Raw genomic sequence first — 20110 nt, 5'->3', positions numbered from 1 at the left:
TAAGGGAAATTTTGGAGAGAACCAACTGTCAGAATATACATTCAATTAGTTTTTCACCTTACAATGAAGTCAAACAACTTATAATCAATTAATTTTAAATTAGAAATACTATTACAATTTAGGCATATCATATGTGTATACCACATGAAAATTTCACAAAGAAACAAAGAATCATATATTAAAGTAAGTTTTGAAAGTATATATAAAAATGTTCATGACTATAATTTATAATTAGTAGAATGTGTTTTCTGTATACATAGAAAGAATTTCCAAAGGAATAGAAAAAATTGTACTTCCAAAATGTTGACTTCTAGTGTTGCAAATGAGGGTGCAGGATCATAAAACCGTGCATGGTGGCTGGTAGGTCGAAAATAAACAAATTAACTAGATGATCAACTCCATCCATTTTGGGTAAATCATCAATTAAGTTAATGACACTGTTGACTTTCATACTTTAAAATTTGCATTGATCATAAGTCATAAACCCCATTAGTACTGTTCATTGGTGATTTACCAACTAATGTTCTTGTTTGCTATTGCCAACTACAAATAAAAAAAAGATGATTTCGACCTTTACTCTAGATTAAAAGCTAAATAAAGTGCCATGGCACCCCCAAGCTTTGATGTTACAATCCACCTTCATATTCTTGGTATGGTCATGCATGATGTAACTAAAGTAGGTGATAATTGTACCTAAGTGGAAGATTTGCAGGAGAGATTGTTTGACAATAATCATAAAATAGGAGGGCTTCCTGGCCAAAAAGTTACACAGAAGTACTGATAGAGACTGATTAAGACCCTGGGGTGTGGTGTATATAAAATCAAACCAACGTTGGGATCAGATGTCCATCTTAGTTGATAATCGCTTAATTAAAACTTTAATATTCACAATTAACTTCCTACCTTTTGTGTCTCTTGTTCCAGCTCTTTTCCTCTCTCTCAAACCCCCCTTTTTTAAACCAAACATTACACACCCTTGACACAATCCTGACACACCCATAGTCCTTAATCTAGTAGCTAGCCATGGCCATGGCCATAGACAGCGCCTTCGATGTCAACTTCTCTAGCTATAGCACCACCACAACCATTACCACCACCACTACAGAAGATGACCCTGCCTGTACCTGGAACGACTGGGGATCCCCAATTGTTGATTGGGACTCGTTATCAAGGGAGCGAGATGAGTTTCAAGACCTTATTGAGTCCATGATGGATGATGGAACAGGGTTAGAGCTAGCTCGAGTAGGGCATGAAACGAGTAACTCTATCTCAACTGATACGATGTTTGCAGATGAAGAAACGAACGGTGGGGATTTCAAGGGTTTGAGGTTGGTTCACCTTTTGATGGCGGCCGCCGAGGCACTAACGGGGGCTAATAAGAGCCGTGAATTGGCTCGGGTGATATTGGTTCGGCTCAAGGAGTTGGTCTCCCCCAATGATGGAACCAACATGGAAAGGTTGGCGGCCTATTTTACCGATGCCTTACAGGGTTTATTGGAAGGCTCCGGAGGTGGCCATGGGAAGCATTTGATAACCAACGGTCCTCAGCATCACCGTGACGAGCATCATCAAACTGACATGCTGGCAGCTTTTCAGCTGTTGCAAGACATGTCTCCTTATGTTAAATTTGGTCACTTTACGGCCAATCAAGCAATCCTGGAAGCCGTGACTCATGACAGGAGGATCCACATAGTCGACTACGACATCATGGAGGGGATTCAATGGGCGTCTTTGATGCAAGCCTTGGTGTTTAGGAAGGAGGGACCACCAACCCCACATCTTAGGATCACGGCTTTATCAAGAGGCAGCAGTGGCCGCCGATCCATTGGGACCATTCAAGAGACTGGTCGAAGATTAGTCGCTTTTGCAGCCTCCATTGGGCAGCCCTTTTCTTTCCATCAGTGTAGGCTGGACTCTGATGAAACGTTTAGACCGTCAGCTATTAAGTTAGTTAGAGGGGAGGCCTTGGTGATCAATTGTATGTTGCACTTGCCTCACTTTAGCTACCGAGCACCTGATTCAGTAGCTTCATTTTTATCTGGCGCAAAGACCCTGAAACCAAGATTGGTGACCCTGGTGGAAGAAGAAGTCGGACCCATTGGAGATGGAGGGTTTGTGGGGCGGTTCATGGACTTATTGCACCATTACTCTGCCGTGTACGACTCTCTAGAAGCCGGGTTCCCTATGCAGGGCAGGGCTCGCTCCTTGGTTGAAAGAGTATTTCTGGGGCCCCGAATAGCCGGATCATTGGCCAGGATTTACCGAACCAGAGAAGAGGAAGATAGTTGTCCTTGTTCAGAATGGTTAGCTGCAGTGGGATTCAAGCCTGATAATATCAGCTTTGCCAATCATTGTCAAGCAAAGCTTCTACTGGGCTTATTCAATGATGGATATAGAGTCGAGGAGTTCGCCAATAACAAGCTTGTCTTAGGTTGGAAATCCAGGCGTTTACTCTCAGCTTCTATTTGGACATCTCCAGACTCTGATTTGTAAAAAGTTAAAAAACAAATTAAGCTGTCTTTTTCTTTGTCTTTTCACTGCACGATATTTTTCATCCTCTGGCATCCTGACGTGGTTAAATTTTAAACCTTTTCAACAAAATCTTAGACCAAACCAAACTGTTCGATTGATTTGGTTTTGAGCTAATGCGGCTGTTTGTAAGAACAAGAGTTTGTTTATTGTCTTCTTTGTTCTGTGTGTTGCATTGGATTTGAAAATAAAGTGGGGGGCCACTGTACAAATTGTTGTTAGCTATCTCTATTCTCTGCCTCACTTGAGGTTTTCCTTTTCATTTTCTGTCGGTGTCATTAATTTTTCTTCTGGTTTTTCTTCTATTTATTTTCTCTGTCTGTTGCTTTCACTTCCTTTTGTACTCCACAGCGACATCCAAACGTAAAAATTTTAAAATCTGCTCTGATATCAAAAAAGAAGTGCGATAATTATCTCTTTCAACTCAACCTTTTGGCCCACAAGTACAACTCACAACACAATCCGATGAATTTGGACATGGAAGTGTCAAAACCCCGTTTTACAAATGAAATCCTTTTGACATGTTTGATAACAACAACAATTAAATTTCAGGCTGACTATTCTTATTCTAGCCAGGTAATTAAAAATAGCAAATGAGTTCGTATATCAGACGCAATTTGGCAGAAGATAGATATAGATAAGATCGAAAAGTTGCTAGAAGCCTACCTGTTCATGGATGAGCATAGATATCTGTTTATTCCCTAAATTCAGAACAAGAATAAGATCACGCATGATCTTGACCTTGTCTCACTCTGCTTATTTTCAGCACAAGAAAACTACTGTAATTAGATTGTTTAACATTGTCCCCATTTAATGTGAGAAATGCATTAGCATTATCTCTCTAATAAAACTAGCAATTGGTGGTTGATGATCTCAACAACCCCAACTCATCATCTAGCGATCAGGGTTGTAATCAAACAGTAGAGTGTTAGATTTTTAATTTTAAGATTTAAATTCTGACAATATCAAATTAAAATAAAAATTCATCTAGCGTGTATAGTTAAGTTTAAAGTTTTGAGTTCGAATTTGAAACTGGATCAAAGAGGGAGAGAAAAAGAGAAATAAAGGAGTTTTGGTGGTCGTTGTCATATCCCTCTCTACACGTGTAAGCTAGGTTCTCGATTAGGAGTATCGAAGTTACTCAAGAAGATTCCTCGGAATGTTGCTTTCACAATCAATCTTTGGATCTTTAATTTAAACTTAAACACACAGACTATTCTTCTATCTAATTTGAAGACATTGATTATTGTAAAGAGAGCTTAATCAATTTGTTCCTACCTTACCATCCCATTTATTTATCACTGCCCAAAAAAAAAAAAGCAAAAAAAACCTTTTTCTAGAAACAAAGAGTAGCAGAAAATTTTTCTTTGTTAACCAAGATTGGATGTCTACGAGAGTTTTTGTTTTAGTGAAATTTTGAATGCACCGCATTGATACATTGATACAAAAAAATGAAATTGATTGGAATAAAATTTGAAAATATCCTAACCGGGTCATTTAAAAGGATAAAATATATTATTGGTTATGGTCATGTTTTTAAGAATTATTTAATTATTAAAATTTTTTATTTAATCATTAAAATTTGAATGAATATTTTTTTTTTGTCATTTAATCTTTAGTTTTTAACTGCGTGTTAATTGATAAGTGTAACGTGACATTGATTTGTTATCCAATATGTTATATGACATTATTGATCTGGTATTATAAATTAAAAAAAATAAATTTTGTTAACATGATAATATCACATGACACCTGATAATTAACATGATATTATTGCATCAACATATCATTAGAGACTAATGGTTGAATGATAAAATATTTACTCAAATTTTAATGATTAAATTAAAAATTTTAATAGTTTAGTATCTATTTTAAAAACACAATCATAGTTGAGTGACTAATAGTATAATTTATCATATTTAAAAAAATAGTAAAACGGTTGTCTAATTTCTTTCATATATATAATATATAAAACCTAGATCTATGATATACAGACACAAACTACTTTCCATATATAGGTAGTTAATATAAAGTGTGAACATATTTTCACATAAAATTACTGTTACATTAGGCAGAGTTAGCCCACCATCAGCATTTTTCTAAAATCATTACTATATATATTATAACTAATAATCTTAAAATAATAAAGAAAGATATAATATATAGTGTATAATGATCATGATATAATTTAGTATAGATTAACATATATATATATATGTTGGTGTGGGGTTATTTAGATTAATTTATGTTTGCAAACTTATCATTATTAATAAGCAGGGATTTGCTATGCTACTTATTAGCAAATTAAGCTTTACAATGACAGAGTTATATCTATACGATGGTGATAATGATGCAATAGCGACAAGTTCATGCATTTGAAAATGGAGAGATGGTCAAGACCTTCGGCGCAAACGTGATGTAATTTTTTAAGGTACTTTTTTTTTTTAAATCATGTTGAGGGATATTTTTGGGGTTCAAAATTAAAAATGAAAAATAAATGTACGTATAGCTCTCCTTCCACCCACCCAACAAAAAAGGCAATCCCCATTAAGATCACATCTGTCAACGATTTGAACTATCCATCTGGCCAGTGAGTTTGGTTCAATTCAAGTTGGACCTGGGATTTTTGAGTTTAGATCTCGCTTGAAATGTTAAATTATTAATAAAAATATTTTTTAATTTAAATTGTAATTTAAATTTATTTAAAATATTAATATTTTCATTAATTAGACTTATTCTAATTCATTTCGGTCTGTGAATAGTTTTATATAAGATTTATGTTAACATAATAAATTTGTTCATAAATTATCCTATTCATCCATAATGAAAGTTTTATTTTTTCTATTATATTATTATATTAATTAATAACAAAGTACTATTAATTAACTTATCAATATATTTGTTGATTATATATAATGAAGATATTATTTGGAAATTGAATATCAAGAGGAGAGCTTATAGCAAACATTGTCAAAGTTTTGATATTGTTTTATCAATTTAACACCGACCTGATTAATTAAAAGAAAGAAAAAGAAGAAGAAAAGAGACTAAGATAAGAAAATAAAAAGATGCCAAAATTTAATAATATAGCACAAACAGTTGCTTCCTTGAATAAATGAAGAACAACATAAAAAAATGTCCATTTAAGTATTTCAAAACTTATGGTTATAAAATAATTAATATAAATATTATTCTTATATATATATATATTAAATGCTGAATGGGTTTTTTTGTTTTTGTTTTTATAATAATTAAGCTTTGTTGTTTGACCAAATTGATTAAGAGAAGAAAGTTCTCATGTATGGTTCAAGGCCCATAACTTCTTTCGGGAGCCTACAGCCCAAAAATTTCATTTTTTGAGACTTGTCTAATATCGTCCTATAGACTTTAGAGGCCGGGTTTTAAGTCATTGGATGTGCTGGATTGTATTTCTCTGGCTCTTCAGTAGCCCTCAAGCGGTTTGGGTAAAATCCAGTTGTTTGTTTCTCCAAAAAGTATAATTCGGATGCAAACATATACCTTTTAGTCGACATTTCGATTTTTTTATTTTATTTGTGAAATTTAGAATTTTATGTTTTATATAAGATAATTTTCATAAAATAATAAAAATAAAGCTTGAATCGATAATTTTTATTTCTTAAAGGTTTGTTTGACAAAAATATATAATATGATAAAGATTTATTTTTTTAATATTAAAGCGATAAGAGACAATATCATTATTTCTAAAAGAGCTTAATATAATGGATAAAATTTAACGTTCAAATCCTTTGAATTTCTTTGTATGTACTAGAACACAAAAGATATAAGTCTTTGACTCAATGGCGTAGTAATCCTAAATAGCTACCATAGTATTTAAGTTTAATTAGGAAAATGTAAGATTTGGCATATCTTTTTGCACTAGTCTTCTACTAGAGAAGCAAATGGACTCTAGTTTCTTCATTCACATTTTACACAAGCTGAAATGAATATTAAAGATTTATTTATTCCAAAAAAAATTTGATTCTAGCATGAATCCATAAAATAGACAAAACTTTTTTTTAGGAGTGTCATGTGGCGAGTTCATGATTTATTTATTACTTTTTAAAAAATCTAAGAAAAAGAAATAAGTAGTTATTTCTTGATTTAACCAAAAAGAGAATGAGAAAAATGTAGGTGAAAGGTTTCTGACATAAACAATTAACAAAGATTGTGTTTTGATATAAAAAAAAATATAGTTGAAAAGCTAACAAAAACCATAATTTTTGTTTTCGATATGGATTTTTGAAGACAATCCAAAGACCACATTTTTCATATAGAAACATAGTTTTTATAAAGCTAAAGCCAGCTCTCACCCATATATATATATTTGTTAGACCCCATTTTTAACATGATATTACTTTATGAGCTTTGAGAGTAAAAAGAGAAAATGTGTTACTTTCATGAGCTCTCACCCATAACTTTTTTTTTGTTTAAAAAAAATTCTTGAAAAAGTAAAAAGAGAAGATTGGTGAGATTTTGATGCAAAATACTATCTGTCTTATGTAAAAAAGGTAGTTTTGTAGTTTTTTTGTTGTAAAAATTTTTTTTGGAAAAGTAAAAGAGAAGATTTGGTGAGATTTGTTAATTTACCATTTCCTTTATCACTTTTGCTTTGGTACATAAAGACTATGTCTCTTACATAAGAAATGTAATTTTTGTAGTATTTTGCTGTGAAAAAAAAAAGTTCTTGAAAAAGTAAAAGGAGAAGATTTTGTGAGATTTTAATACACAAAGACTACATTTCTTACATAAGAAAGGTAGCCTTTGTAGTTTTTTGTTGTAAAAACTTTTTTTGAAAAAATAAAAGGAGAAGATTTGGTGAGATTCATTAACTTATCTTTTTCATTTATCACTTTTACTTTTTTAAGACTATTAATTAATATGTAAAATGATAAAATAGTTATTGGGAAGGTAGGATGAAAAGAGTTGATGGGACTTAAAGAACCCTTACCTACAAGTATAAATGTAGTCATTAATTAAAAAAAAATCAAAAACTATATTTTTAAAATTAAAAATGCAATATTTAGTTGATATTTATAAAAAAATATTTTACAAAGATTACGTTTCTAAAAGCATAAACCTAATCATTAATTAAAAAAATTCATCAAAAATTACTTTTCCAAAATTAGAAACATAGTATTTAGTTGATGTTACAAACACTAAGTACTACGTTTTTTAAATTATAAACGTAGTCTTTAAAATAAAATCTATAATATAAATTTTGTAGAGATTTAAAAGCAATAGGGGTATCCACATGACACCTCATTTCTTTTTCTTTTTTTTTTTAATTTTTTAAATGTTTTTTCTTTCTTTTATTTTATTTGTTTTTACTTTATTTTTTTATTTTATTAGTTTTTTAAGCCTTTTATTTTTTATTTTCTTATTTAATTTGATTTAATTTAATTTATTTTTAACTTTTTAAAGATAAATCATGTAAGAAAAGTCGATGAATATAAGAATAACAAAACAATCCGTATCTAATGAATTTTTTTTTTTACTTTTTAAAGATAAATTATGTAACAAAAATGTCAATAAATATAATAAAGGGTGTCCACATGGCGTCATATCCTTCCTTTAATTTTTTATTTTTTATTTTTATTTGTTTTTGAAATTATTTTTTATTAGATAAATTTTGTAAATAAAAAATTAATGGAGGTAAGGATGATAAAATGATCTATATTATATTAATTTTGATTTGTCTTGATCCAATTTAAATGCATTTTTTAAAAATTGTAATCGAATTGAGATTTTTTTTTTTAAATCAAATCGAATTGGAGATGAATTTAAGGTGTTTCATCCATACAATAGAAATGTTGCACTTTTTTTATTTGTGTTGATGGCATTCACCTTAGATCTTTTCAATTCCTTCACCTTTTTTTTTTTTTAATTTTTTATAATAAAATGTTTGAGATGATAGTATAGAAAATGATTGAGATGATAATAATAAGTGAAAAATAACATGATTTTGATAAGATAATTGAGATTTGAGGTGATGGTGGTAGGCGATAAGTGGGTGAATCATGCGCATGTCCTTTTTATAAAAAAAATTTATTTTATATTTTATTTCTTTTCTTTCATTTTCTCTCTTATGTCTTGTCCTTTAAACTCTCTCACTTTCTCACTTTCCCACAACCCTTTAAAAAGAAAACTTGTAACCTCTCTTTGACTTTCATCCATCATCGATCATCGTTTGTTAGCAATGGATTTTCATAAAAAAATACCTTCAACCTCTTCTTGATTTTCTATTCACATCTATCGAGTTAGAATTTTCAAAATCAACTAAGAAAAATCTAGATCTAAATCTAAAACTCATGACTTCAATTTTTTAAAAACTCCATTTCCACCAACTAAAATAGTTTGAAATTCAACTATATTATTATTTTCCCTTTGCTCTTTGTTTCCTCCAATTTAGATTTTGCAACACCTTTTATCGTCAAGATTCACCATTATTATTGTCGTCGTCCACTTCTTGTAGCTAATCGATGCTAGGAAAATCGATCAACATGTTTATGACTTTATATGTTTTAAATCTTAATTTTTTAAAAATTTTTTATTAAATATAACATTTATTACCTTAAATTTTTTTGTTATGATATTTTTACAAGTGTAGACATAAGTTTTAATTTTATTTGTTCAAGTACTTTCAATATCTTTGTCTTATTTTTATTTACTATCTCATGATATTTTTATTTATTTAATTCCTTTTTTTATTATTTTACTGCATTTATATAGATACCCATAAGCTTTTCATGTAAGTTATTTGAAGTTGTTGTATCTTTTGTTATTTTATTAGATTGTACTTTTTGCTGCAAACCATATATAATTGGCTTTGTTGCTTTGTTTGTGATTCATCTATTATTTAAATTTCTTTTACATATTAGGGTTTAAAAAAGATAGGAAAAAATGGAAGGGTGAGAAAAAAAAACCAAAAGAAAAAAATATGAGATTGAGATTCATGTAATTGTAAACTAATTAGAATATTACAATAAGTTTTTCATTTTGATGTTGTCAATAAACTCAAAGTTTTAAGTTATTCTAGATTATAGTCTCATAATGCATTAGAGTGTTTATGATTTTTATCATGTATTTTTTTAATAAAAAATGATCTTTTAAAGATTAAATCAATCGGTTTTCTATAATGTATATATGTTGGAATTAATTATGAAGTATAATATGTTTGTTCTCTAACTTTGTTTTTTTCATCTTCATATTTTTTAAAAAAAAAAAAATTTGTTTGTCTTTATATTATATTATAATTTTTAATTGATTTTCAAAATGCTTATTTAAATATTATCATATTGCAAAGGTTTTAGTTGTTCTCAAGATAGATGATATGCATAGAGTTGTTGCCTTGCTTTGCTTAATGATGTTAGGTCTTCAATATTGGTGTTTTAACTTCTATGCTTATGGCTGAATACAAGCAAAACATTGAATGATTTTGAACCAAATCCCTAAATCCTAACTATCTTCAAGCACTTACTTTTGAAAATTTTATTATTATTTTTTTATAAATGTGGTATTTTCATTTGAATGAATTTTTAAGTTTAATATCAAATGTATTTTTGGTTGTATATATAGATGTTTTCATAATTTATTGATAGAATCATATGCTCTTGGGTTGATGGCTTATTTGCAATATGAAAGTAAAATATGTCATCTTAACTCTTAATTATCATTATCTCATTATTAATGGATTGATTTGATGAAATTTAACTTTTTTTTGTTTATATTTTGTTTAGGAAATGTTTTGGTTTAACGTATTCAGCTAAATATATTTCAATGGAATAATATTTTAAAAAGGTTTCATGTTACTTTATAAGGAAGAATTTAAAAGTCTTAAAAGTTTAAATGTTTTATTTTAAGTAAGTTTCTTTTTATATATTGCGTGTAACAAATGAATTCATTATGTTGGATATATTTATTTAATTTTTTTTTCACTTTCTTACTGAAAATAGCTTTTTCTAGCATTGAATGCATTTTTTATGACATTTAATGCATTTTTTCTTCTCTTGCTATTTAGTACTGGCAATTAACTTTGAATTCAATAAGAAATTTAGAACTTATATTTTAGTTGTTGTTTTGCTCTAATGGTTGCATAAAAATTTTGGATAATTAATAAAATGCGAGTTGCAAATATTGTATAGTTTGATTTCTCTTTTCATTGTAGACATTCATTGTTTTGAACTACAATTTAAAGGAATAAGATGAGTCCATTTTTACCTACTTGAAATTTTGATTAATTGAGACAACAATTTAAAGTTATCAACACTTTCTGTTATTGATGACATTGCACACTTTTTGTTATTTAAATGTTTCCCATTTATCAGATATATGTTTCATTACTTCAAGTTTTGGAAGAATTTTCTTTCACTATAGTTTTTATCATTAGTTTAAATTTCTTTCCTCTAAAAATTTTCTCTCATTTTTCTAGGGTGGTAGTGTAGCCTTGATAAAGTCATAATTGAACTTAGATTTTATAATGTTAATGATTTTTTTCATAATCTTTTGTCGCATGATTTTATCTATCTATTTAGTTACCTTTAAAAGAAATAAAAGATAAGATTTTCTTGATATTTGTTTCTTTATGTACTAGCCTATACTTCAGATGAAAACAAAAGAACAAAAATCATTGTACTGTTTTCAGTCATTCTTAACATGATTATCTTAGACATTCTCATTTCCTACGAAAATATGGATTGAAGGTAAGTAAATGAACCTTACATAATTGAATCATCATCACTATTTTTTTTAAATACATTTAAACTTGAAGAAAGTTTAAAGTGAATTTTACTATACCTTTTTGAAGCATTAAAACAAATACATATATATTTTTTAATACATTTTTATTTTAAATTAATTTATAATGCAATTAGAAGTTTTGGATTTTAATATTTATGGTAAGAAACTATGTAGCCCTATTTTAATTATGAAAATATGGAGAAAAAGAGAGTTGGCAAGATGGGATTAGTAACATGATGGTATTATAATATTTTTAAAAGAAAAAATAATTTTTTTGGCTTGCTTTTTTTTTTAAATCATTTGAGAAATGATATATAGAGTTTTAATCTTGATTAGATTGATTTTTATTGGTCTTGATTTGTAAAGTTTGCTTGATATTAGTGTGGAGCTCTATTATTGTTTTGTTGTGAATAATTGATTCTTAATATATGCATGTCAAGATCAATTTAATTTTTTTAACACAAAATTTGTATATTCAGTATATATATATATATATATATATATATATATATATATATAAACAATGATACGATGAAGATAAATAAAAAAAGTTAATGACTTTTGCATTATTATATAAATGTGAAGAATAGTTTTATTTTACATTGATATTGATGTATACTAAACCATGTAAAAAACAACTTTTTAAAAAAATGAAATAGGAAAAATTCTTTAACATATATGAAAGCATGTAAAAGAAACTAATTTTTTTAAAAAACATTAAAATAAAAAAATGACTCTTGCAACAACGTGTGGGTGAAATTCTAGTTCGTATGAAATGATCAATTTTTAGTGTCAATATTTTAACTTTTCTTTTTTGGATTATAAAGCTTATAAAAGACATTAATGTAATGACAAGGAAAACAACTATACTTACTTTTAAAATCCGTTCCTTTTTTTAATACAAAAAGTATATCTTATTAATAATTACTAGCAAAAAAGCCCGTGTTTTATAGTGGAAAAATAAAATTTTAATGTTAAATTAAATCCATACTGTAGATATCTATCTGTGTCCAAGGTTAATCGGTATCATTTTTATTATTTATTATTAGTGTTACTGGTATTATATTACTATATTATATTATATTATATTATATTATATTTCATAATAGTATATTATATTATTATTACATTGTATTATATTATATTGTTATATTATTATTATTATTATTATTATTATTATTATTATTATTATTATTATTATTATTACTATTATCATTATCATAGTATATTAGTATAGCATATTAGTAATGAGTATAGTATATTATTGTAATATAGTATATGGTATTGTAGTATATTATATTTTACTATTATTATAGTTATATTATTATTATTTTATTTTTATTTTTTTTGCTTTCTTTTTAACTACCGATTGATTAAGGAAACTAAAGAATTAAATCCCCTAAATCAAAGGGATCTAGTCTACACAACCAAGGATCACAATCCAGAATCAAGTAAAAGGTTTTTAATTTAATCCAAACAGATTGCTGAGACCTAGCCTAAAATCAAGTTTGAGCAGAATCTAATCCCAAGATTTAAGCTTAGGTTTGATTTGTCTGATCCCTAAAAACTCTCCTAATGATGACTATAAATTGAACAAAGAACCAAAGGAATAACAAGGTTGATTTTTGGGAACGGGGGAATTGGTGAAAAAATCTAGTGGTTGCAACTTTGGTAATAAGTTTTTCTGGTTAGTAGGATTTATGGGATTTTGATTTTAAAATTTTTGTTTTGAATTCTGGGTTTGGATTTAGATTTCTGGGGTTAGGATTGAAACTTTGGGAGGTCTTTGAGGAGGGTCTGAAAAAATCTAAAAAAATATGAAAATTTTTGGGATTCTTTTGAAAAATTGGGTTTTTGGGTTGAACATTTAAATTTTTTAATGAATTTTTCAGTGATGTTTGAATTTTTCGGTGGGATTCCGATGATTTTTCCAAAAATTGATGAACTTCTGAAAAGAAAATGGGTGACTTAGCTTATATAAGGTGTTAAAACGACGTTGTTTCTAAGTGTCCAGATCTGCGTGTAACCTAAATGAGATTCGTGCATCGTTCGTGATCTGACTGGACCCTATCGTAGGTTTTTTTTTCTATTTTAATTTTAATTTTATTTTTTTGATTTTGATTTGATTTTCAATTTTTTTATTTTATGCATTTTATTTTACTAGTTTTTTATTTTACGTATTTTATTTTACTGATTTTTATTATTTATTAAGAAATTTATTAATTATTAAACATTTTACAAAATTTTTTTATTTTTGAAAAATAAAAAAATATAATAAAAAATAAATAAATAAGAAAAAATATTTTCAAATAAATTCATGAATCCTACCAAATTATTGGAGAATTTTTATGGATTTAAATTTTATGGAATCCACCAAACTATTGAAAAATTTCATAAATAAATTTGAAAAAAATAAAAATAATTTTTATATTCCAAACTATTGAAAAATTGCTTCATAAATTAAATCTTAGTAAACTATTGGAAGATTTAATAAACTTTCTCAAAAGAATAAAATTTTTATAAATATTTTCAAATAAAATCTCACCAAACTATTGGGAGATCTACCTCAAAGTAAATCTTATCAAACTATTAGAGGATTTTACTAAATAAAATACATTAATAAATTTGATAATAAAGCCTCTTCAAGACAAGACACTAGTCTTAATGAATACATCTGAAGTGAAAAAATTATCTTAAATTATTACCAAACTATTAGGATAATTTTAGGATTAATTTTTAATATTAAAAATTTTGATAAAATATAAACATATTTAAGGCTTGGATAATTTGAAATCAAATTGGTACCATCATTCGAATGTCCGTTGTGAAGGTACTATAATCTTTTTCATGCTTAACTATACTCCTGAACCTAAAATCAGATTTCGTGGGTTAGAATCTACTATTTAAAGATACCTTAGTCAATCTTGAGACTCTTTTTTAAATGGGACAGATTTGATCAAATGGCTAATCATACCTAAATAAAAAATATTTGTGGTGAGTCCTCTAATTCATGTCTAGCGGTAGGTCCATGGATCTATATGTTATGACAGTTTCGTGACTTCATTGGGGATATAAGAGTCAGGCTAGTAAATGATTTCTTACTATCTAAGCCTTGCTTAATAAATATAAGATTTTTTTCCTTTTTTTATTGCTTATATTCTTTTTAGTTATTCACCTATATATATTTGTTATTTATTTGCATGTGCATAACATAAGCTTTCCACCTTAGCTATAACCTTAAAAAGTAGTGAAATACCATATTTAGAAGAAAGTGAAGTACCTATGCCTTCGTAAGATTTCATGTCTTCCCTTGGGCTTACGAAACACTCCTATTCAAATTGAATTTTTTTCACTTGTAGCATATGATAGGTGAAAATCAGGGTGCCTTATTAATCTATAATGGATAATAATGTAAAGAATAATTTAGAAACCTTTTAGAAGTAACCCAAACCGCATATAGTTAACATTAAGAGCCCAATTATATGTAAAACCATGTCTTCCCTTATGTTAAAAAATCATAAATATGACACATGATTGGATGTTTATTTTACTTGTAAGTTTATATATTGTCCTTTTTGTATACTTTAGTCCGATATGTTGGTCTTTGTATTTATGTATTATTTTTTGTGCCTACTAACCCTTTTCTTTTATCATGCATTTACATCATTAGATTTATCATAAGAAATATTTATCATAAAATAATTTTAACAAGAAAAGTCTCAGTTATAACCATAGAAAGCTTAGTAAAGTCCTCTGCTGGCCTAAAAAGGAAGTCTGAAGAATTAAAGCTTGCAAACAAAAGGTTAAAAAAGGAAGTCCAAACATTGAAGCAAGAAAAGGATGAATGGAAGAGTGTGTGCATTAACCTTAATACAACATGGTCATCCACTAATCAAGAATTGGCCTAACTTTTGTAAGAAAATAGACAATTACAAGTAAAACTACAAAAAAGGGATGCAATGCTCTTTGAAGCATAAAGGCACATCGATATACTAAATGGAGTAGTGGTGGGAATCATAGCACAAATGAGGGTTATGACTGAAGAATATGAGCAAATAAATGAAGCATATGTGAAAAAACATAACCAATTGAAGTTTCTGCTTGACCGAATCATTATGGCTATTTACAAAGCCAATAACATGGTAGAAAAGATTGAAAAATGGAAGGCAAGGGTGCCACCAATAAGAGCACATGGACAAAAATAAATAGATTTCTTTAATAAAGTGCAAAGTCAGTATCGACGAGTTACAGATTTCTTTTTCTAGTAAATTCTAGACTTTTCATGGATGTAATGTTGAATTTGGTTAAAAATAACTTTTAATTCGATAAAGATTTTCTTTTATAACAATTGTTATGTAGTAAATTCTTCTTATTGCATTCATACATTTTGTTTTTGCATTCATCCTCATGCATAATCTGAGGGTTCCATAGACATCATTCTAAATTTACACATTGTGAGAAATCAAGGTTTAAGGATAGCTTTGCATCAATATTACACTTGAGCTAGAGCCAAAGAAATGGAGCAAGATAATGCAAACCATTTTGAAAGGTTCAAAAAAGCTTAAAAGGTAATTGAGGGGAAACTAAGCAAGATACTTAAAGCTTTAGAAAAGATAAACAAAGGGAAAGTAATGGCAAAAGATATTTGGCATAAAGTTATGAGTTATTGTGTCATCCAAGGTGTAGTCCATATCAAACCCAAATGACTCCAAATTTGCAACCACAATAGACCACGTTCTTAAGTTACAGCTACACAATAATGCCGTATGACCTAGTTAAGGGAATGTTTAGAGTTATACAAATCCTGTCTTCACTAAAAAGACAATTGAGCCTATCCAAATTTTTAAACTAGATGAGAAAAAAAAAAGTGAAGTTACATATGGTTGCGTCCTCGAAAGACTTTAAAACTGATCAAACAATAAGCATCATTGAAGAAAAATTACGAGCTATAGAAAACATTAATTTTTATGGCTCTATGGATGCTGTCAATCTTTGTTTGGTCTCAGATATTGTGATTCTTTTAAAATTTAAAGTGCCAAAATTTAAGAAGTTTAATGGTACTAAATGTCTCATTATACACATCATAATGTATTGTCGTAAGATGATAGCATATGCCAGTAATAAGAAATTACTCATACATATGTTTCAAGATAGTTTAATCGAATCTGTTATAAGGTGGTATGTTTAGTTAGATAAGACTCGCATAATATCGTGAAAGGATTTAACTCGATCTTTTATTAAGCAATATTGCCACATCATAGATATGGCTCATGATCGTCTTTCATTATAAGATATAAAGAAGAAAGCATCTGAGTCTTTTAAAGAGTATGTCCAAAGATGATGAGATATTGCCACGTAAGCATCATCACCACAATAGATAAAGAAATAACGGTGCTATTTCTAAGCACTTTAAAGTCGCCATATTATGACAAAATGATAGAGAATGTGACTAAAAATTTTACTGATACGATGATTTCAGAGAGATCATTGAAAATACAATAAAAAATGATAAATTAGAAAAGAAAGAATCCTTCGCTACTAAAAAGATGCCTAAGAAAAAAAATGAGATTGAAGTTGTGAGTTTTGAAAGGTAGAAATTTAGAAACTACTTTTAGTCGATCTATCCCACATATCATCTTACTAGGCCACTATTCGTTCAACTACCCCAACAAGTGGTGTGTGAGAATCACGGAATCGAGAAAAGTCTACATTTGATCCTATTCTCATGAGCTACGTAGATTGTACCAAGAGCTTTACAAAAACTTCTTGATTGCTTCGATTAATGTAAAACAACTTGAACCTTCATATCCCAAATGGTATGATTCCATTGCTCATTGTGACTATCATTATTGGGTGGTTGGTTATTTTACCAAAAATTGTATCCTTTTGAAACATAAGGTACAAAGTTTGATTAAAAAAGGGTTGATAAGCTTTGACACTAATGAAAACACGATATCTAATGTAGTGGTAACCAATTACTCAATCACCTAGAGGTATGATTTTGGGGAGCTGATGAAAACTAATTATCATCTTAGAACTTTTTGAGAATATAGATATTTTTTATATACTTGGATTTTATTTTATTTTTTATCTTTTCAATAAAAATAACAGATTTGATACATTTTCATGACATTCCTCTTTGTGTGAATCACCATTATATACATTTACTTTACTATGCCTTTTTTCATATCCATTGTTTGATTTCAGATGATGAATGTTTAGACAATCATGACGATAATTTAGGATTCAATTTTGAAAACATCATTCATAATGATTTGATTAATAGATGGAAGTTGTTGATTCATTGGGACTACTGAATAAGAATGAGATAAATTAAGTGAAGAGTTTCAAAAGTGATGCAACACATGATCTTTATAATTATTTATTCATAGGTCTACCCTTGATCAATAAATGTTCTACATTGAGTATTCATATTCAAGATAAGAAGTGGCTATATTTCTTCTATCATTTAAAAAAAAAGTAAAATTATGTTTCACTACCCCATTTGAGCTTATTGAAAATTTTTTTTAAGGAGGCCTAACTAAGAATCACCCTTACATTAGGGACAAAGTGTGAGAAGCTTATTTATCCTTAGTGATTTAAGGGGTAAAGGCCTTTTGTGCTTAAGTTTTTATTGAAAATTAATGAAAAAAAGAAAAAAAAAAGGGAAAAAATGATGTTAGCTCAAAGATTTGGAATAAATTAAGAGGGGGTGAATTGGTTTTAATAGATTTTTCAAAAATAACATTCAATAAGCACAAATTTAGCCAACTAGATTATCTAAGCAAATAAGTACAATAATTGAAAGTAAATAAGAGATAGGGTTAGAGAATTTGACACCAAGATTTATAGAGGTTCGATCCTTCTTTAGGTACCTACGTCTTCTCCCTTAGCCTATCTTGCCAAGAAGTTCGATCCACTATGATTTAAAGATTATAACCAAGCTTCTTAAAGCTTTACAAACTCAACACTACACACTCTTAAGGGTTATCCTCGCCCTTAAGCTTACAAACTCACAATACATAATTTTTAAAGTGTTTTGTAAACTCTAAGAACCTCTCAAAGGTTAAGTGTTTGCTAATTTGAAGTACATAATTATTTAAACAAGGAAATAGAGAAAAACTAATATGAATTCTGTACTTTTTTTACTTGAAACAGCTTTGAATGCTTGAGCAAATTGGTAGATAAATAGCCATAAGTTTTCTTGGCTCTAGTTGCCCTTGGTCTGCAGTGGAATGCTTGATTTATAGGTAAGAAAAAGTTGAGAGCCATTGGAATGCATTTAATGCTTCAAACTTGTAAAAATTTCAAAGCCGTTGAAAGTTTCTAACCTTTAGGGGATCGATTGGTTCAGGTTGGAGGAAGCACGATTTTGTGCTTGAAAAGCTTTACCTGATCGATCTCTTCATTCAAAGGATCAATCCATTCTTTAGGTGATCGATCCTCTATGTAGGGGGATCGATCCATTTTTTGGATTTTCAGACTTGAGGAGCATTTTGTTTGAGCAACCGATCGATCCCTTGAAGAGGGGATTGATCCCCTATGTGGGGGGATCGATTTTTTTTCTAAAAAATTACACGATGAAAACTTTTTGTATGAAAAAGTGATCGATCTCTTGATGAGGAGATCGATCTGGTCAGTTTGAAACCTCAACCAATCGATCCCTACAAAGAGGGGATTGATTGATTTTTGCTAAAACATGAAGAATTTTGATTCTAGAAAAAAATAGGATCGATCCCTTTTGCTAGGGGATCGATCCCTTTTGAGGGGATCGATCCCTTCCCTTAGGGGATCGATCCCTTCTATCAAAACTTGCACTAATCAGATTTTGTTTCGAGAATTTGACTTGTTTTGGTTCTCAAATAGATTTTGGTAAGATAGAATGGTTGAAAAATGTTCAATTTAAGCTTAAAAAGGATTGATTCAAGTTAGGTAAATTTTTGTTTTGTCAAATCAAAACTCTTGATCAATTCAAGGCTAACAAATGAGAAATTATGGGGCAACATGTCAAGGAGCTCTATATGAAAAAAATGATTCTTGATTTGATAACCATTTAAATACAATTTGGACTTGTTTTATCCATTTCTTTCATAACCCCTCACCTAGCTTACATTATGTCCTTTAAAAGTCAATTTTGATCGAATGTGAACACTCGAGTTGGAGAATCATGAATTAAATTAAGGTAGATTTGTTATTAGATTATTTGAAACTTTGATCAAAGTGTCATTAATGGATAAAAGGGAAAGAAAAATGAAAAAATAAAGATGTGAAAATGTGTGTAAAAAAAACAAAACAAAAAAATATAAAATATAAAAAAAAAAGACAAGAAAAAAAAATTAAAAAAAAAGGGAAGATTTAAATTGAAAACCCGAAATGGCAGTTTAAGTAAAGATGAAAAAACAACTTCATGTAAGGGTCCTGGTCATTCGATCTTGTCTCAGTCTAGATCATTTTCCTGACTTGTGGTTCAATCCCGATCATTCAATCTTGACTTAGTCCAGACCATTTTCCTAACTTGTGGTTTAATCCCAATCGTTTAAGCTTGACTCAGTCCAGATCATTTTCTAAACTTATGATTTAATCTTGATCATTTGATCTCGGCTTAATCTAAATCGTTTTTCAGACTTGTGGTTCAATGGTTGTTTGATTTTGGCACAATTCAGATCATTTTCTTGACTTATGGTTTAATCCTGATTATTCAATCTCAACTCAGTCCAGATCATTTTCTAGACTTATGATTTAATCTTAGTCGTTCGATTTCAGCTTAGTCTAGATCATTTTTCAAACTTGTGGCTCAATATCGATCATTTCTGTTTATTGATTT

At 28.8% G+C, this 20110-nt stretch overlaps 1 protein-coding gene across 1 annotated transcript; it reads left to right on the top strand.

Moving 5' to 3' along the window:
* The first annotated feature begins 856 nt into the window (after positions 1-856).
* LOC111311246 (protein NODULATION SIGNALING PATHWAY 2-like) lies at positions 857-2774 on the top strand. Its single transcript, XM_022910620.2, has one exon. It carries the CDS (start codon positions 1024-1026, stop codon positions 2491-2493), a length of 1470 nt encoding a protein of 489 aa, XP_022766355.1. The 5' UTR covers positions 857-1023; the 3' UTR covers positions 2494-2774.
* Positions 2775-20110: the final 17336 nt, after the last annotated feature.

The sequence above is a fragment of the Durio zibethinus genome, chromosome 1 (assembly GCF_047325235.1).
Source record: "Durio zibethinus cultivar Kanyao isolate XHJ-2024 chromosome 1, ASM4732523v1, whole genome shotgun sequence".
Taxonomy (NCBI): Eukaryota; Viridiplantae; Streptophyta; class Magnoliopsida; order Malvales; family Malvaceae; genus Durio; species Durio zibethinus.
Note: the sequence above shows the minus strand (reverse complement) of the source record. Positions and strands in the feature narration are given on the sequence as shown.